This window comes from Alternaria conjuncta, assembly GCF_024043145.1.
Source record: "Alternaria conjuncta strain BMP 0040 chromosome Unknown scaffold_11, whole genome shotgun sequence".
NCBI classification, from domain to species: Eukaryota; Fungi; Ascomycota; class Dothideomycetes; order Pleosporales; family Pleosporaceae; genus Alternaria; species Alternaria conjuncta.
Genome location: NW_026250100.1, coordinates 789,656 through 809,370, shown reverse-complemented (window position 1 = coordinate 809,370; position 19,715 = coordinate 789,656). Strand labels below are relative to the sequence as shown.

Sequence of the window (19,715 nt, the reverse complement as noted above, 5' to 3'; positions counted from 1 at the left end):
GGGTACTCGGTTGAAAGCACACTCGATCGGACAGAGGTATCATCGAACACGTGCTGCCCACGCAAGCTTGTCGCGCTGTCGGTGCGAGGCAGTCGCGAACAGAGTTGTGGCTCTCTTCCGAAAGGACCTTTGTTATCGACCGTTGACGCGCTGAGACATCTTAACCCTAGCTGTCTTTGATGCCGCCTAAGCTGCTTCATATCTGCAAAGAGCTCTTTACAGTCTGGACATTCGTGGATTGTGTGATTGCGATGTACGGCTCTGGCGTGGGCTTTGAGAGCAACGGGGCGAGCTTCGAGAGCGCAGTAAGGACATGTTCGTTTCGAGTCAAGACTGCAGTTACTACTGCTGTCTAGGTCGCTATCATACTCATGCAACAGCGATTCGTCGTCCATGTCCTGGTAATGCTCCGAATCGATAGTGATTTCGTTCTCGAGGAATGCTGCACCCGCCATATTGGGGTATGGCAGTAACAGTGTGCCAAACACGATATTGGAGTCGTAACCGTTCCTCATCACAGTATGACGGCGTTGCGGTGGGTCTACAAGCGTGTAGGTCCAAAGGCGTGTCCAAACAGGACGTTTAGCGACGGTGTGATCATGCACAATTTCGATACTGATGCTCCTCAGTTCTTCTCCCAATTGCTTCGCTGTCGGACGCTCGTGAGGATTTGGGTCCAGAACACCTCCGTAGACAAGAAGATCAACGGCAGCCCGTAGCTTAGCATTGTCTTTCGCATACTGCGATAGCCTCTCTAGATACTCTTTGATCGGAGGGTTGAGAGAGAACAGGAGTTGATGTGTCGACACTTCTAGGTGCCAGAACGACGTCCCACGCCCTGGTACGTCAGAGCGAAGCTTCTGGTGCAGTCGCCTTACTTCCTTTGCGCCTTCCACAGTCCAGATAAGGAATTCCAGAAACACGCAGCCTAGACTCCAGATGTCAGAGGTCCGGCGATCAGGACAGACGCTTGTAGGTAACTCGCACTCCGGAGCAGCATAAGTGCCATATGAGTAATCGATACAATGGAGTGGGGTTTCTTCACAAAGAGCCTTGCGGATGCTTGGTCGTCTTTCACCTAGGGAGCGCAGTTCCGAACGGCCGAAATCGGCAATTTTCAGGGTGCCCAACGGGGGTATCCCGTCTTCCTCAGTGTCGTTGTACCACAAGATGTTGCTAGGATTTATGTCGCCATGTCTCCCGAAGATCTTCGTATGCTCATCCCCGGTGTGGAGGTATTGTAGTGCTTTAGCCAAGCCCTGTATCTGCTTCACTACCCATGTCGCTGTAAGCTCAAGGCTGGAGGCACGGATATCACGCTCCATGAGTTGATCCATGTTGCCGTTCGCCAGCGGGAAGACGAGTGCGTAGCTGTCCAAGGTGCAATATGAGGTCAACAACTCGACAATATGCGGATCGTTGTATGTTTGCAGTTGCTGGAGAATTCGCTCTTCGTTTAGCCATTGAACCACAGTGGTGGTACTCTTCGAGACCTTCTTGACCGCGATCTCGATCTTTCCCTTTGCATCCGCACACCAAGAGGTCGCGCGGTATACAGATGCGAGCGTGCCTTTTGTAAGCGGTTCGAGGAACTCAAGCCGCTCGTTGAAGGGCACGATGTTGGTTCGCTGGAGGTCGATTTGTGAGCATGCCACCGTCAAGGTTAGGTGAATGTCGAGGACAACTGCTAGATTCTGCAGGCCGTTGGGATACCCCGTAAACGGAAACCGACGTCGGAGCTCAGAACGCCGAGTAAATCGGCTAGAAGAGGTGACGTTCAATGCAGACAACAGTTGAGTGATGATTGCTTTGATGATCGAAGAGTTGGAAGTCATGCCGTCGGGACCGGAATTGAGAAGCGGAGTGATGACGCAGATATCATAGCGAGAATGTCGGCACGTTCGACACGATCGTAAGGTCGTGTTGTAGGGCGCGCTGAGTTCCTCCAGAATCTGTGGCAGTACTGCTGACGCAAAGTCGTAGAAGGGCTTGGGGTGGGGTGTGAAGCGATATTCATCTACGCTGAGGTTCTCGGCTCGAAACCGCTCCCGAAAGGCATGCGTCACTGTCAACCACTTCCTGATAGATTGGTTTTCGTATTTGTCAGACTTTCAGTTCGTTAGACACAGTCATACAAATATCGTCTAATATGGACTTACAAAGAGTTGTGCCAGCTTGTCATCCCAAATATCAAGCAAGTTAGTTCGTGCCGCGGAAATCCTGATCCATAGGGCTAGTCGCTCCCATTGGCGAGAGTTGCAAACATCTTGCACAAGATCGGTCAACGCGATGACAGCTTCTTCAGCTTGGCAGAAATGCTTAGTGGTAACGTAGTGAAGTGCTACTCGGGATAGCAAATGTAGGGGTTCTGGCAAACGGACGTTGGCGGTCCCGAAGAATGCCTTCATCTGACGGATTGTTGTGTACAGAGGCACAATGTAGGCATAGCCTTGCGGACTTGTGGCCACGACATGACCATAGGCCAGGGAAGTTTGCGCATCAACAACAAGAGACCCTGAGTCGCCGGCTACGATACCTATATCATGGCGTCAGATGATGAGAAAAGCCGCCAGGAAGGGGGTACTTACTATCGGATTCGTCGATCGCCACTATATGTACGTTGCAGTGCCCGCGTGCGCTTAGACCGGAAATGTTGGCGAACCCTGGGAGGAGCTTGCCCTGCTTTGTCGAGGAAGAGGTGAGTATATGGACGGACCTCTCCACTATAGGCTCGGTATCGTCTTTTGATGGCTCACTCGCAAACTCGACTATGTGTCGGAGCTTAGGAGCTTCCTGCTTCGGGGATTCCTGCCCAGAGATTTGCTGCTCCACAGAATACAAGTTCGGCAGCTGTTGCTCAGGCTTCTGAATGAGTGTAACCGCCCAATCGCCATCCGCGTTGTCCTCCTGTAGGTCATCTGGGCCCGGAAACAAAACTGTGACACCTTCATCCCTTGGATCGTGAGTGCTTTCTTGTGGCGAAGGAGAAAGACTATCGGGTGGTGTTGTATCACTGTTAAGCGTATCCTTATCGGATATGATGTCATTAGCTGAGGCGTAACCGCCGTCGCTTTCGTCGTAGTCGCTGTCGTTTTTTTCATCTTCCTCCCAAGCGATGTCTTCGTCTTCGTCTTCGTCCATCTGTAGCAACTCAGCGAGCAACTGCTCCTGAGACTTGGAAGCGTCTTTTCGGGTGAGAAGATGTGCAGGACCAAGAGCATAAAGATCGCCCTTGACCTCGAGGAGACAGGCTACCGTTGCGTCACCTGAAGGTGGTGTCTTGATATCCTGAATCGACGACATGCGAGTTCCACATAAAGAAAGAGACTGCTCAGGCCTATTTAGAGTGACAGTGCTCGTGCACCATCTGAGTTCGAAGGCAATATCGTCTCTACCACAATAGTAGACCGCGAATGCCAGGCCAGGAGTGACACCAGCAGCGTACTGGTTCTTCATATTGCGACTTTGCAGTACTTTCTTTACTCGACTGAGTATTCGGTTTGGGCACTCCACTACGATTGCAGGCTCCGGCGGTGCACCTATGGTGCTACACATGGCGAATCTGGACTTTACTAGTGAAGCGTAATCGGAAAGCCTCATCGTCTTCAAAGTCATCGTTTTCCAGGTGTGCTTCGTCTTGTACATGGCATCTCCGAAGTTGCTCATGACATGTTGAGCAGCAACGTAGTGTGGAGGACTGCGCGGAAAGTGCTCATATTCATGTATAGTCGGCTGAAGTTGACATCCCAGAAGTGGTTTGGGATCTCTGAGTGGATTGGCTGGGTGTGTATTGACGGGTTGATCAAGGGTCGGAGTAGTGGGCGGGTTCGTCGATGAATGTGGAGCCGCAGGTGTGGGATCAGCTCGAGAGCCAGCCGTGTACGGAGCTCGACTCGTACTCGGTATATGAGAAGCGCGCGCGTTTGACATCATTGTCGTGTCCGATGGAGAGCGCCTTCATTCGTCAGCGAAGCCTTCTTTAGCTTGTGGGAGCATTTACCGAGACTGCCCATGCTGTCCAGAAGCCGACTTAGATGTCGTGGGAGGTGAGCCTGGTGGTGGTGGGGTCAATGTAGCCATTCTCACATCTATGAGAGCCCCAGCGTGAGGAGAAAGTCAATTTTTTTCCCTGGATCTTGTGTGATTTAGAAAAGGTCGCCCGTGGTTCACGAAGGAAGGGGTGAAGTATAAGGGTTGGGGAACGAGGGAGCTGCGGTTTGAGAGAATACCGGGAATGCGATACCAGCGAGTGCAAGCAGGAAAGTGGCGCACATGAGATGGCGCAGCGTGTCATTGCAACCAAGTGTGGCAGCAGGCTCGACTCCTATGACGTTGGGAGGACTTCGCAGGGATCACGCATCAGCTGAAGAGGCCGCATATGGTGGCGTCCACACAGCCACCAGCAAAGAAGCGGATGGCCCAAATGCGCCATGAGTTGGCGAGAAGGGGGACCTCAGGCTATAAACGTCGGCAGTATAAGGCGGATGGCTCTGACGCAGTTTGGTGACAGTATACCAAGCTATCATGGAACCGCCGACACAAGCCGAAAAGAGAGACATTGCGGAAAGCTTCCTCAGTGACGAGGCTGCGAAGGAACCGGAAAAGCATGAGGTGTACTTTAAACACTACGAAGCGTTGACCAGAGGATCGCCCGGCGATTACGCAGTAAGGATTGGGACACCGATGTATTCCAGTCACGCGGAGGTGATTTCGTTCTTCAACAAGCTTATCGGCAACGTAATGCAGACCAAGGCAGATTTCGACAGCCTTTTCGCAAACAATCTGGCCCCCGAAGCGCGGGACTATGCAATACAAGCCTTGGTGAAAGCGTCACTGATGATCGACTGCGCCTCGAAGCAAAGCAGTCGCAAGGTGGGCGATTACGTGCCTCGGACATGGGGGGAGAAGCAGTCCTTCGCCAACTTTGTTGAGCGCTGCTTTCCTCCATCGACCCAAAGCCGAAAGACCCGCCAAGAATCCCAGGATGCACTGGCACAGCGAGGCAGGCTGAAAGCTTGGAAGTTGAAAGAGCGATACAAAGTAAGGCTGCGACCGACCAACAACCTAGCCGAACATCTCATATTCGATCCGGAGCGTCGCATCCTTCATGTCTTCCGTCAGGTTGGTTTCCTGAAAGCGCATCTCTACCGCTCGCGTGATGAAGATATTGATCTCGGATTTCGGAAAAGTCTGGAGAAGTAGCTCACCCCGATGCATACCTTGTCGTTCCAGAGCTCACATTCCACAGGGGAACGTTGCCACCACAGCTGCTGTTGGAGGTCCTAGACTCCATACAGTTCCTTCTGTTCCCGAACGATGGACGGTCGTTTAAGTCGCTCGAGAAATTCACCGAAAAGTACGGTTTCGATCCCAAAGCGACGTACTTCGAGAGGCATATTCGTACATTGCCAGATGAGTTCGAGTACAAGTATCTGGGAGGACGCTTAGCGACGTTGTTGAGGATAGTAAACCATCCGCCGCCAGCAAACAGCATCGTCGCATGGTTCGAGAGGCACACGTCGGAACGAAATGCTCTGACTGTGGCTATCCTAGGCCTGTTCCTGACAGCCCTACTCGGGTTCCTGAGTGTGTATATCCATGACCTTGTCCATCAAATGACCATGGTTTATAACTAACATTTGCTAGGCCTGCTTGTCGGTACTGTCGCTGTAGTCTACAGCATACTGCAGTACAACGTCGCTGTAAAGGCTTTGCAGTCTTCGCCGATGTCATCGTCGACGTAATTGTTCTGCGTATACATTGTGTGGTTCCATCGTCGCGTGTCGTGTGATAGAGCTGTTCGCGGTCGGTTGTAGGGTTGGACGGGCAGGAGCGGGTCCGATGACGCGATGAAAGCAGCGCGTGCGCTACGACGTGACGGCTTTGAGAATTTCGTAAACTCTGATACTGTGATGTTATGGTTATAATACTAGAGTGTCGATGGAGTGTGAGGTTAGGTGCGAAGGGACGTACCGAAGGGCCCCGGGGTGAGGCGGGGAGGCTAGTACGCTGTCCGCGCCGCACGGCAGGCACGACCCGGGAAGCACGTCAGAACCATCATCGTACAGATCAAGTATCATTTATCCAATGGCTGTGCTGCGAGGATCAGTATTGCGATAGTGCGTTTCCATCCTAATTGCAACTGAACTTGAATTTTGTTCAGGAAGTCTACATGCAAGAACGAGAAGGAAAGTATATAAACACAAGGAGACTGCGGCTATGCTTCCCCGATATGATCGCAGGGTCCGTCCATGGTATCTCTGATGCCGCCACTTCATCCCTCTCCTCTCGTATCCATACCACAAACGCCCTAAGCCTATGAGAAACTCCATGTTGTGAATCTTGAGCCCATCCTACGGGGTCACCGTCCATGCGGTCGAAACCGATATCCATATAAACACCATTCACAACGCCATTTGTTATGTATGCTCAAACGCCATGCCGTCTGTCGTCTGTCGTTAAGCTCAAGCCTGCTCGTTGATATGACCATTCGTGGTAGTCATAACAGGAACATGAACCTTGACCGTAGAAATATGATCCACCGCATCCGTCAATTCCACCTCCGTTGTCTGCCCCTCAGGTATCATCTTGTGTTCCAGGGTCCACCCCGCCCGTCTCGCCAACTCCGCAACCACGACGTCGCAGTCGCCAAGCAGGTTGATGTCGAAATTGATATGGTGGATGGGGTCGCGCGAGATGTAGATCTGCGGTATGTCGCGGGGGAGGAAGTTTGGGATTTCGGATACGGGCGCGACTTTCATGGAGGTGCCCATGACGATGACGAGGTCGACCTTGTCTTTGTCCACGTCCTTGAGGCGGTCGAAAAAATCGTTGGGCAGGGCTTCGCCGAAGAAGGTGATGTCGGGTTTCATGATGCCAGGCTGTGGGATGTCGAAGGCGCCGTCGGACTCTGAGTCTTCGTCGCTCGAGCGCTTCTTGCGGGCACCGTTGCCGTTGGAAGTCCGCTTGCGCTTCTTGCTGGGCTGGGCGGCGATTTCGTCTTTGCAGCGCTTGCACTCGGCGGGCTTTTGCGCGCGCACGCAGTCGAAGATGTCTTCGCCGGGGACCTTGAACTTGCACTTCCGACATGTTGCCGTCGCCCAGGAGCCGTGGCACTGGATGAGCTTCTCCTTGCGTATGCCTGCGTGTGCCTCCACGTTGTCAATGTTCTGCGTGTAGTTGGTAAGCAGCTTCTCCTTGTCCTGCAGCAGGCGGATGAACTCGTGCGTGGGCGTCCACTTTTCGAGATCGGGTATGATGTCGCCGGCGAGGGCGTAGAAGGTGCGGGGGTTCTCGTCGAAGTTGTGGATGTCAAAGACCTCCTCGGGCTCGTCGTAGCCCATCTCGCGCAGCCGCGAGTAGAAACCCGTGTTCTTGGAGCGGAAATCGGGTATGCCAAGACTCGTCGATATGCCGGCGCCCGTGATGACCATGATGTTCTTGCGTTCGCGCAGCAGTTTCGCAGCGTCGTCGATGGTCTTGTACTGCGCCAGCCGCGGCCGCTTGTTCAGCTCGCGGTTGATGGCCAGCCCCAGCAGCTGGTAGAAGCTCTCGTCGGGCGCCTCTTCGAGAAACTTGGGAATCTTGACGCCAAAGGCAGTGCACAGCTTGCGCGCCGTCATCTTCTCGCTCGTGATGTTCTCCATGACGAATGCGCTCGCGCCAATCTCATGGAGTCGCTGGCGCAAGCGGCGGGCCTCGTCGGCGGTGCACGTGTCTACGCCTATGGGGTGTCAATGGTGGTGGAAGTGGAAGGCGCATAGTGGCCAGACTCACCATCGTCCGAGTACTCAAAGGCTTCCACTTCGTCTAGAATCTCCTCGTACAGGGAGGCCTGGTCCCACGCGCCGCCATCCTCTTCGTCCTGATCGGGCGCCGGCGCGGGCGCGTCCTCGTTCCGGGGCTTGGTTGCGCCTCCCGCTCCTGGGTCGGCCTTGATAGCGCCAGCGGGGGGCGGAGCGGGGTGCTGGGCGACGGCGGGTCCCTCGTCGGGATGGGCAGCCATGGTGTTGTCTCCCGCGCTTCTCGCTGTCGGCCAGTGTTACGAGTCTCAGACAGAGCGAAAGGTGGTCCGTCGGGTAAGTTGATGATACATGACGCTAGGCGATAAGGGGCCGGGCGGAGATGGCCGCATCGGTTTGCTAGTCTGCTATCCACCCGGACTACTTGGGTGCACATGCACTACGACTTGTCGTCTTCTTCTTCGCCAATCTCAGCATATATCAGTATGCAGTATCGAAAATATGTGCATGGGCTGCACACTGCTACACAGCTGTCCGGGATTCTCGACCAATAGACGAATCACAGCAGCAGCAATGCAGCTTTCTGCACACTTCTCCCCTCGTTGGTGGGAAGCTCCGCTGTCCTGCATGCTTCTACTCGTCACTTTTTGACCTTTGTCCTGTATAAGGTTCACGGCCTGTTCTATAAGCAAGGTGAAGAGTCTGCTCGTTTCCATTCTGTCGCTCATTTCCTCTCCTCTTCATGGCCTCAATGACTGCCGTCGCCTCAGGGCTGGTCCCTTCTTCGCTTCCTACTGCTGGACGGTTGCTGGTTGACAGTCACGAGAATCTTGTACCACCACATCCAATTCCAGCCTCGCCTAAAAATTGTCACCGCGGGGCAGTCGCATTGCCCAATCCACTGCAGTATCACAACGTCATACCTTCAACTCCCCACGTCAAGTTGAGCCAGCTGGAAACGCTGCCTGTCGAGATCGTGGACCAGATTCTGTCCTACCTCATTCACCCGTGCTGTCGGCTGCCGGGCCTCACTGAGACTCAGAGTAGATACGATGTGTCGGAGAAGCAGAAGCGGAGCATCAAGGACGAAGAAGACTTGACCCAAGGTGCAGACAGTCATCGTTGGGCTGCCGATATCTTCTCTCTTCATGTACTTCCACATCCTTTCAATGCCCTGTCGCGCACGTCCAGACGATGCAATGAGTTTGTGGAGGGGTACTGCTCGCATCTCGTTCGACAATGCAACATATTCAATCTGCCGTTCGCCCAGCTGGACAGGTACGGTGTCGTCCATCCAGATATGAGTCATATCGTATATCGACGACTATGGCTGCAACATGCCCCTCGGAGGTGTATCTATTGTTTTGCGGCATTAGACACCTATCCTTTTCCACTTGTCAAACGTATCATTACGGCTTGTGAAGGGTGCTTCTACCGTCAGACCTTGGTGCGTTCGTCCCAGTAATCTTTCCCCTCTTACGCCGCATGAGCTGACAAAGATTCATAGACAGTCGATGAAGTGCAGATGCAATACCACATCTCCGCTGCCACCGTTCTCGCCTCCCGCCACATCAGAGGCAATCCCGGCTCAGTATGGGTCTTGCGTGTTGACGTGGAAGCGCTAGCCCTACAACTCTACCGTACTCGAGAATTCCACAATGCCCGTAAGGAGCAATTCGGCAAACCGTGCTCAATCTGCGCTATCACTAGATTCAGACCCGGGCATCATATCGGCAAGCCGCGACCGGTTCAGAAAGCTGCTGTCCGCTTGATTGCGAAGACGCGGTCTACGAGACGTTCAACACGATCTTCATGAATAGACGATAACATCTCGGACGCATACCTCTATCAATACCCTTCTCCTACTGCAACAATAGTAAACGCGTTTGCTGAAAACGTACTTCTCCTTACGCACACATATCACATTTCCTTCTAGCATATCTCATGCACCATACACCCAGATTTCCTTCCGCCTTCCAGACCCCGAGAACACGGTGGGGTCAGTACACCTTTTGTCCCCAACACGCACGTTGTAGATCTATCATCTACCGGTTTCTTATGGGCCCTCCACAATACATCAATGGGTCATGTACACTGGGTTCTTTTGTAACAGACTACTGTGTCAAGGTTGCATATATTTTCGGAATGGCTATTCCTTGCGCTTCGTGTCAGTATCCTACTAATGTACGCCTCGCTTCGAATACATTGACAACTATTTTTGTTCCCTAACATGACTTGCTCGACCTTATCGTGGTGCAAATGTATTTCAATGCCTACATCATATGCGCTCTCGTGCGTAGGTGCCTGTTCATGCTCATGCGCAAAACTTGCCCGTACACATCAGTCACGGATGTAGTCTAATTAGATCAGAGACGCATAGTAACGCAAATATACTCAAAATTAAAAAATGATGTCCGCGAGACTACAAATGGCCGCTCACATGTCAACGCGCCAGCCCATGCGTCATAGGCCCGCGCAACGCGTCTTGCCGAAACCCCACGCGACAAAAGTTCGGCCCGCACCATTCGCGCAGCTCTACCACCACCACACCACCATTACTCCTTCACACCCACTCTTGCGCGCGCGCTTCCCTCATACTACCTCACGATGCTCGACATCCACCGCCCCTCCTCCGCCCCCGACACAAAAGTTTTCTTCTCCCACAGCGTCCTCCCCAGCTACATCGACCCGCAAAATGTCTCCACGAAAAAGAAACCCTTCTCCGCCTTCTCTGCGCAGAAATACAGCCACACGGTCGACCTCATCCTGCCCGAAGAAATGTACGAGCTCGTCAAGAACGAATTCCACCGCGCCGACAGCCCCGCCCTTACCCAATACGCGCGCGTCCACATGTCACTCTCCGAAATCCTCGAAGCCGACTTCCTGAACACATATATCAAACAAGGCAACATCATGATGCTGAGCGAAGGACGAGCCTTGCTGGACGATCGATTTGAATTGTACAATGGTGTGTTGCGCATGGAGCTTACGCGCCCGTCGTACGAGCGCTGCGGGTTGCAGGGCGTACCCGTGGAAGACGGGGGGAGGAAACACCAGAAACAGCGATGGGTTGTGGAGTACGATTTACGTGAGAGCAGTATGAAGCATGGGAAAAAAGGGTTTGGGAGGCTGGAATGGGCCGCGAGGAATGTGCTGGATAAGAGTCTGACGTGGTTGTTTTATAATGCGAGTCCGACGTCGAGGGAGGCGCTGGGGGAGGGCAGGGAGTTGATTGGGAAGCATGCGCCGAGGGTGTGTGATGTTTTGCCTGAGGAGAGGAGGTTGGGTGGGGTGATGGTACCGAGGGTGAGTGTTGCGGGGCTGAAGGATGTTTATGATGAGGATGAGGCGATGGGGTTGCTGGAGTGGATTCACATGCTTCAGTTGGGTTCTCCGAGGGTTGAGGCGGGCGATGATATTAACCCGCATTTGTCGCGCTATGAAGTTCCTGATCTGGGTAGAGGCGTTGGGGAGAGGAGTATGGTTACGGTCAGGTGGAGGGGCTTCATGGGACCGGCATTTATGCGCGACCTTTTTCTGCTGGTGAGGAAGGAGGGGTTTAAGAGGAGAGAGAAGAAGGTTAATGGGACGCAAGATACGAATGTGGACATGGATATGGAGGGAGGAGATGGGGTGGAGAGCGAAGAGACAGACTGGTTCGCAATGAGCGCGCAGGCTTTCGGGGGGAAAAGTGCGTGGACTGTCATGCAATTTGAAGGCCGAGAGACGCTAGTTTGGGAGATGGAGAGTTGAGTTGAGATGATGGATGCGATGAACTCAACGCCTTCGACCTCCCATTCATCCTCGTCTTCGACATTATGATTGAGGTAAATCTTCGACATCATATGACAGGCTTAAACCCTGTGAACCACCAAAGCCATCGTATCTCTCACACGATCATCTCCATCCTGAGTAAGAACACAACCACCTAGCCCACATCGCTATCCATGCACCCTTCAATCGGGCGAGCAGAGCCTCAACCCTCGTACAAACACTTGGCCTGCATCACTTCGGGATATCCATTCTCGCCCAGCCATTTCAGGTGTACATGTACCACCTCCCTCGCAACCATCACGCATTCCCTGCATGATGGCGCTTCCGAGACTTGTTGGGACCCTGCAGCATGCGTGTTTTTTGGCTAAGAGGGATCGAGGATGCTATCTTTGGTGCGCCGTGTCGGAAATGCAGGGTGTGTGAGTACTAGAGTAATGTCGTGTGCTGGGTCACGACGTTGCCGGGAGCCATGTGATGGTCCTGCTGTACCTGTACTCATGGTCCACGTCGTCGCCGGCAGGGTTCAGGTACTGCATCGCGGTATACGTGCAGTACACGCAGTGTGTAGTCCACAACACATTGATCGCGCGGAGGAAGACACGGGTATGAACATGTCGATGGAGAATAGTATTTCGAAACAATATATACAAAAGAATATCGCTACGTCGAGAAGTTACAGCTCAACCCTCTAGCCCGACCAGAAAACGCCATGCACCAAACCCCATTAACCCACAACCAAGACGGAAACCCATCTAAATACCAGAATCAGTCTGGTTGTATGGCCTATCACCATCCGGCGCACTCCCCTCCGCCCAATAAGAATCCCACTCATCACACCCCTGCTTCAACACACTCGTGTCGCCCAGTGTGCCCTTGATTTCGCTCATGCGCTCCATAAACTGGAGGCTGAGTCCCTGGCTAGCATGCCATGCGATGTGACTAGAAGAACGAAGTCAGTATATGTCTCAGATGCACTTCGTGCAGGGATGACTTACCAATGCATAATCCACATGCCGGGGTTATCAGCAGGGAAAGCAATGAGCATGTAGCCACCCGCAGGCAACAAAGCAGTGTCACGACGAGTAGGATTGTTGAAGTTAAGACCGTTGGTAGATCCGTCCCAGGTACCTGCGCCGCGACCGACGATGTAGTAGTCGTGGCCGTGGAGATGGATGGGGTGGGGAAGGGCGATTTTAGAGGTCGATTGGATGTACCACATGTACCAACCTTCTTTGTCCATGGTGTACACGTTGCCGTTTGGACCGATGGAGCGGGAGCCTCCGAGCACGGTCTCAAGGGAAGGATTATTCCAGTCTACGACGTGGGGCGTGCCGTCGATTAACCACCGGAAAAGGTTGTCCTTCGCAGGGTCGGCAAAGGAGTCTACGCTCATTTTGTGGTTTTGAACCTCGCCCATTACGGAGGTAGGGACGGTGTTGGGGACGAAGGGGATGAGGTTGGATGAGGACTCGTCGTCGCAGCCTGCGCGCATTGTGACTGAGGACTTGAAGGTGGGGTTTGAAGTGCTGGATGCGCCGTCGTAGTGCAGGATCGCGCCGACGGGCTTGCCGGCTGAGGCGATCTTGTTGCTGCCGCAGTTGCCGGTTACGACGCGGAACCAGTAGTTGTCGACGGTTTGGTTGGCGGTGATGACTACGTCGTAGCGTTGACCAATCTGCAGGGTCAATTGGTCGGTGACGTAGGACTTGATGGGCACGAAGTCGGAGGTGAGGACTGTGAAGGGGTGGCCGTCCATGGACACGCTGAAGGTGCTGTCGACGGCTGTGTTGATGAGACGGATGCGGTACTTCTTTCCTTTTACTACGTTGATTCTGGCGTACTTCCCGTTGTCGTTTGCGGCGTTGATGTGTGTGCCGTTGACGAGGATATTGTCGGGCGAGGGGGGTCCAATCTTTGAGTGCTGGGCGACTTCGTTCAGTGTGAAAGCGGGTACGTAGTACCAATCAGTGATGGGGAGAGTACCCAGATCGACGTCGTAGTTGGCAGTAGCTGGTCCATCGATGATCATGGTACCGACAACACCATCACCATATTGGGCTGAGAAGTGAGAGTGGTACCATGTTGTACCGAACTGAGTTGCCCTGAACTTGTACTGACGGGTTCTTCCAGGAGCGATAGGGCATTCGGTGATTCCCGGGACGCCGTCGTCCTGGCAGGAGTTCAGCTGTCTAATACCGTGCCAGTGGATACCGGTTCCATTGTGCTCGAGGTTGTTCTTGACGTTGATGATGACTGTGTCACCCCACTTTGCTCGCACCAGTGGCCCAGGATATTGGCCGTTGATGAGCATCATTTCTTTGGAAGTACCACTTCCATCGGGATTGGCCCTGGTAACATTTGAGATCTCGAAGTTATACTGTCATATGTCAGCACCTATTCGAGCAGGAAATCTTGGATGTACATACAGTCACGGTGGTGCCGTCCGGAGGAGACTTGGCATCAAAGTCGGTGGCAATGCTGTAGCCATTACTCCAGCAGTTTCGTGTTCGTGCTGTGTTGGTGCAAGCACCATCTTGCCTCTTGACAATCTGGTCAAAAGTTGGGAACTCATCGGATATTGGCTCTGCACGTAGTGGACCAGCGAGTGCAACTGATCCAAATGAAAGCCATGCGGCTAATGAAGGAAACAACATGATGGTGTGAATGCAATATATCAATGCGAGGAAAGAACGGTACCGGGTCGGTATATATGAAGAGATGCTGACCAGGCCAATGGATGTCGAATGGTTCCTGGAGTTAATCAATGTAGGGCTGGGGCTGACCAGAAAACAGGTGCCATTTATATGAGACACATCCGAAAGACGCCCCCAAAGTGTAAGTCATCAAATGGTGGCGGTAATCTGAGCTTCGCCATGGGTATTGCCCAGGGCGAAGTCAGCCAGCGCCATCTTTGCCGTGACACCGACTTTTTCTCGCTTAGTGCTGCATGTCAGTTGGACCCGCGTGGTCCAGGTGGTGAGATCGACGCCAGGGCGCCCTAGAAATGCTCATCTCGTGCTATGACACGGGATGGACTTGAACGATCCCGGCCGTGGATAGCTGATGATGAGGGCCGATTAGGCAAATGTCTGGCCTCGGTAGATGCAGCGACCGATGGGCTGAAGCCCAGCTAAGGCAGTGGCTCGATTACGTCCATGTCGGCGAGTGGGTAGGAGGGCGGCGAAGTCGATAAAGCCAAGATCTCAGACGGTGCACGGATGTAGCTCCTAATCGGGATTCCGGTATGGAGGGACCACACCAGCGCTAAGTCAGTGGTAGTCCTAACTTTACTCGAAACGGTGCGTGATGAGCGACCTACTCGTGTTGGAGCGTTTTCTTAGGTGAAGGATCCTAGAAGCTCGCGTAAGGTGATGGACCCTTGTCGGACGCAAGATCTATTGAATTACAGATCGGGTACTCCACAAGATACGGCCGCTACTCGAGCATACTCTGTGCTCACCGGAGACGAAAGCCCACATGGAGTGGTCAGATGTGGGTACTGACGTTGTGAAGGATATGCCTTAGGCCTGATGCAGAATCTGTTTGCGACGTGACATAAGCATCGAGAACGCAAGCTACTCGTGCGAAGCATGTGGCCCACGCGATCGGAAGACGGGAATACGACCGTCCCATCCGGTACCGAGGAAGCTTACCTAGGCGGTTCCAATCAAATGTTGAGCTCTGTTGCCAGAAATACATCGTACGGCATATACGGCGATTGAGCAGGGACCAGCCAAATCCCAAACCCACTGGTTCTTCGAGATTTTACCCTCAGCCAAGGCGATAGTCAGGCTGACAGAAGTATCCAAGACAGCGGTATCCCTCCCGGTCGCTTGCTGACGTTGAACGTCCAATTTGGACACTGAGACCCCCTTGGGCTGTGGCGTAGACCGACTCCAACATACACGGGCTTATCAGGATCTTCATAAGCTACATGGTGTAAGAGGACTACATGCTCGGTATGGCATTCCAATTATTCGCCGACTGCAGGTTAGCATGATGTGCCTTCATGCATGCTGTGTAGCTCGGCATGCGGTTCCAGGGATGGCCTTCCGACCCGTGAACTTACTCGGTGGCTTCGAATAACCAAGATCCAGGTCATTCATCCAGATGAACGGCCGACAGAGCGGCCGCTAGGAAAGCTTGTGATTATCGCATTGGATGCGACTATCGCGGACAATGCCATGCGCCCGCGAATAGACACGAACGGGGAGAAGGAAGTGCGAATTTCAACGCTCGGATCGGCATGCGCGGCTGCTGGAAACGCGCTGGAAACAGGAGCGCGGGTTCATCAGCGACTGGCCAGCCTATCGTTAGTAAGATCGACCAACTGAGCGGGCGGGTTTGCTGCAAGTTGGTGCAAGAATATGCGGACGTTGGGGCCGAGTGAAGTGACGTGAACACTAGGATCGGTTCAGGGGTATGGGCGCTAAGCCTAGCACGGACCGGCACTAATCCCAGTGGCTTTCCATAGCGGCCGCACACATGGATGCCTTCGCCTCCTCCACTAAGCACCACTTTTCTTCCTTCTGCAGAGCGATGCAACGCCTTACGAGGGCTAAGTACTGATGAGGCGCAGAACTGCGCTTGATGTCTTTACGAATTGCTGACCGCCCGCCCCGCCCACCTGTTCCAGTCTGTCACAAGCTCGCTTCCGTGTTGACACTGTTAGATCAAGCACTTGCCATGACTATTTTCATTGCATCTTCGATCCATGTCGGCTTACTCGGGGGTCGGGGCACAGCTCAGTGCGCAAGAGATAAGCCGTATTTGCGAAGAACCTGCTGGCCTTGATCATCATACAAGGTACAAAAGAGGTCATGGCCCACTGACTCTGCATACCACATCCAGCGTATCATACCTGTACTTTCAGTCGTTGACTTGACTTGCTTCAACATGTACTCTCGTTCTATATTCCTCGCGGTGGCTGCCGCCTCCATCACCCTCGTCAAAGCCGATGACCCCTTCGGGAGCTCTGGTGGTATCTGTTACGCCTATGGTGTTGACTTTATCGATGAAGGAAGCTACTTCATCGACTCAGAGTCTACTGAGGACTTCTCTGCTGTGACATACTTCAGAGGTTGCAACGCGGATGGTATGGCAGATGTCGTGCTCGTCGCGCCTGACGTGGAGGAGACCACTGGCGAAGAATACTTGTGCGACAAAATACCAACGACACCCGACGATGTGAACCAAGTGGCAGACTGTCCCATCAAGAAGAACCAGATGAGCTCAGGACACTGGCTACTTCTGATTCTGGGAGACAATGAAGCCAACGAGGACGGCTCGAATGGCCAACCTTTCGCATGGCAAAGAGGTATGTCTTCTTGTACTCGGCCAACGAACAACCCATTTACTAACAAATATAGATCTCTACCTGACTGTCGGCACGAAAGTCACCAGCACGTACACTGCAACAACCACAGACACCAAGACCGAGACGCCTACTATTACGCAAACTGTCACTACTACCTCGACGGATGTCGTCACTGCTGGACCATTCTCGACTGTCACGATGCCTAGTGGCACCGCTAAGAAGGTCAAGACAATCAGGCCAAAGGCAATCACTACGACAACTACGAAGACCATGACTCGCACCAGGCACTCTTGGACCAAGAGCTTTGGCGTCACCACTAAGACTGTCGAAGCCACGTGCACTACCCCGGCCCACGTGGGCAAGCCTGACAAGCCTTGCGAGTACTCGCCCACCAAAGTTCACGCGGCGGCTATCGAGACACCTACCACCATCCCGAAATTCCACCGCTGGGTTCGCAAGGGCGACCGCGAAGTCGATTACGAATGGGCGCGTGCCCGCGTCGAGGCCGCAAAGCAGAGACGTGCGGAGAAGGCTGGACAGGTTCAGCGCCGCGCTCCTGATGCTCCCACGACAACTGTCACTTACGAGACTCCTGTCGCAGTACTCGCTACTGTGACTGCACCAGCTATCACCACTACTGAGAGTGTTCTTCTCACAGAGTCCGCTACAGAGACGCTTCCTCCTCCCACTGTTCTTTCCGGCCTCCTCACTTCAACTACCACGCTACCGACTCCTACTAAAACCAAGTCCAAGTTTGCCTTTACTACTACGACCGAGGTCATTACATTCGGCCACGTATGGACTACAACAACGACGGTACTTCCTACCTCTTCAGTAAGTGCATGCAAGAAGCACGGTGGGCATTTTTGGTGGATCTAGTGAACCATATTGGTGTTAGATTCGGGCCGTTAACTATTTGATTTCTATTCTGCTGTTCTTCAAGCGCGCATTACATTTAATTACTGTGCACGGCACAAGATAGACGAATTTATGACTACTATCCTACAATCAATGCTTCACACCTTCTTGCGATTGCCGTGTTCGTGTGGACATCGTCACAGCACACACGCCTCCGCTTAGTCACAGGCGCCTTGCATCGTCATCTCACCTGCGTCTCTCGAGCTGTTAACACGTCACAGCACCGTATGCACCTCGGTACACTCGGAATCGCTCCCTGCCATGCAAGCAACAATACAGTCCGGCGCGCAAGGTAGAAGTCCAAGTAAACCTCCTACGCCACGGCAACCGCCTTTACGCCCTAGAGCCAGCGCTAAGATGCTGACTCGTACGCAGGCAAACCCCTGTTCATGTGGCTTTCTCACCTGCGGCCAGCACAATACCATACATCTGCAAGCACGCCTCTTCTCTCGACGTGACACGAACCAAAGTCCCGGCATTGAGCCACATCGATAGCCCCGAAAGTGGGAACACAAGGGTCGTGCAAGCCTCCAGCTGCATAGCGTGGACACCTTTCCACTGTTCCACGCCGTATCGTGGCAAAACATCGAATCATGTGGGTCTATCTCGTTGACGGCTCGGTGGGGTACACGCGGGCTAATTCGATCGCTCCAGGGTATGGATCTCCTCTCCGACGTCCGAACGCCTGGAACTAGTGTGCGTGTCATAGCAGATAGCGAGAAGAGAATTTTGAAGCCTGGCCCCAAAGGAGAGATGAACGGCACAGAAAGGGCGGTTTGTGGCAGATTGATGGCGATGGCAGGGGCACGGCAAGTGCGTGCCGTCTGACTGCTCATCGATGGAATCAGCATATTGCCGTGTTCCTGCTTCCCGCCCTCATCGCAGGTCGCACAGTCACCTCTCCGCGACCGACCAAGGCGGATGATGTGGCGTAAGCCTCACCGATGACATAACTCTGGCCTCCGGAGCGACAAGCGTAAGCCCAGCGGCCGTATGTCTCAGCAAGATGCGGCGTTCAGAGGGCCAAGAAGAGTTTCAGCTTTTGGACCTCGTGTCGTGAGTCAAACCTGCCAGCGATGTCACAGTACCTTTCGTGTTTATCCCCGAGAAGGGCCAAAACAGCTTAACCTTTTCCTTGGAGCTGCAGCATAACAGACGGGTTATTTTTCTTTCCTTTGTTCGCTACCAAAAGACAAGGCCCTGCGCGTGCAAGGATCCGGCATAGCTCAACAGCGTGTTCACTTTCCCTGCTATCGTCCGATGCAGCTTCCGCAGGTAGGCGCAGCGGCTTACCTCCGATGACAAGCGAGTTGTCAGTACTGATGCGCCCCGCAGTCAGTTCCAAGGTTTCCACCATATACGAAAATGCCCACTTTCCTGCTGAAAGCTCGCGATCACACATCGTATCATGGTGGAGCAATGGGTTTTGAGACTTCAAGCTCAATGGCGTTATTTTTAGCAAGCCTTACATTGCTAGTGGTGCGGATCGGAACGACAACTGGAACCTTAACACGAGGGTGGTAGCCAACTACCGCCTTGGTATTTGCAGCGTCGCGTTCCCATTGGGTGGGCCCAGAGGAACAGCTAAGCGTTCAACGGGTGGCCTCGCATCGTATTTTCGCCTTCCTTTTCTAGTTCTGGAACAGCTGGATGTGCTTTTTGAACTTGATGCTTGTAACTGCCTGGCTTACTCATTGTACCAAGCTTTTTGTGTTGACAGTTGCTTTTGCATACTTCGCGTGGCAAAGGGTCCATCAACCAAACTTCTATTGTGTCGGTACCGAAAAAACAGAAACGAAACGATTCTTACTCCGGCAGTGGACTCGATTACCTGAAGCAACTTTCTCATTCGGTGTTAGATCTGCGAAAACGTCAAAAATATTCCCGAGGCCAAGTACGAAAGCCAAGATGGCCGAAAGTTTCCGAGCCGGTGAACGTGGACACCGTGAAGACGGTTTGTACTG

General features: G+C 53.3%; 6 protein-coding genes across 6 annotated transcripts; 3 read left to right on the top strand and 3 right to left on the bottom strand.

Annotated features, from left to right (window-relative positions):
* Nucleotides 1–216: 216 nt before the first annotated feature.
* On the bottom strand, nt 217–3,456 carry J4E85_007811 (uncharacterized protein; the record flags this gene model as incomplete). The annotated part of the gene is made up of 4 exons (XM_051472041.1): nt 217–223; nt 370–2,108; nt 2,160–2,536; nt 2,589–3,456. 4 exons carry the CDS (start codon nt 3,454–3,456, stop codon nt 217–219), a joined length of 2,991 nt encoding a protein of 996 aa, XP_051324238.1.
* Nucleotides 3,457–4,524: 1,068 nt separating this feature from the next.
* J4E85_007810 (uncharacterized protein) lies at nt 4,525–5,744 on the top strand (the record flags this gene model as incomplete). Its single annotated transcript, XM_051472040.1, has 3 exons — nt 4,525–5,198; nt 5,249–5,586; nt 5,647–5,744. The coding sequence occupies 3 exons, from the start codon at nt 4,525–4,527 to the stop codon at nt 5,742–5,744; spliced, it is 1,110 nt and encodes a 369-aa protein (XP_051324237.1).
* Nucleotides 5,745–6,464: 720 nt separating this feature from the next.
* J4E85_007809 (uncharacterized protein) lies at nt 6,465–8,005 on the bottom strand (the record flags this gene model as incomplete). The annotated part of the gene is made up of 2 exons (XM_051472039.1): nt 6,465–7,723; nt 7,777–8,005. The coding sequence occupies 2 exons, from the start codon at nt 8,003–8,005 to the stop codon at nt 6,465–6,467; spliced, it is 1,488 nt and encodes a 495-aa protein (XP_051324236.1).
* Nucleotides 8,006–10,349: 2,344 nt separating this feature from the next.
* On the top strand, nt 10,350–11,495 carry J4E85_007808 (uncharacterized protein; the record flags this gene model as incomplete). Its single annotated transcript, XM_051472038.1, has 1 exon — nt 10,350–11,495. One exon carries the CDS (start codon nt 10,350–10,352, stop codon nt 11,493–11,495), a length of 1,146 nt encoding a protein of 381 aa, XP_051324235.1.
* Nucleotides 11,496–12,268: 773 nt separating this feature from the next.
* Nucleotides 12,269–14,170, bottom strand: J4E85_007807 (uncharacterized protein; the record flags this gene model as incomplete). Its single annotated transcript, XM_051472037.1, has 3 exons — nt 12,269–12,455; nt 12,512–13,893; nt 13,943–14,170. 3 exons carry the CDS (start codon nt 14,168–14,170, stop codon nt 12,269–12,271), a joined length of 1,797 nt encoding a protein of 598 aa, XP_051324234.1.
* A 2,242-nt stretch (nt 14,171–16,412) lies between these two features.
* On the top strand, nt 16,413–17,712 carry J4E85_007806 (uncharacterized protein; the record flags this gene model as incomplete). Its single annotated transcript, XM_051472036.1, has 2 exons — nt 16,413–16,833; nt 16,886–17,712. 2 exons carry the CDS (start codon nt 16,413–16,415, stop codon nt 17,710–17,712), a joined length of 1,248 nt encoding a protein of 415 aa, XP_051324233.1.
* Nucleotides 17,713–19,715: the final 2,003 nt, after the last annotated feature.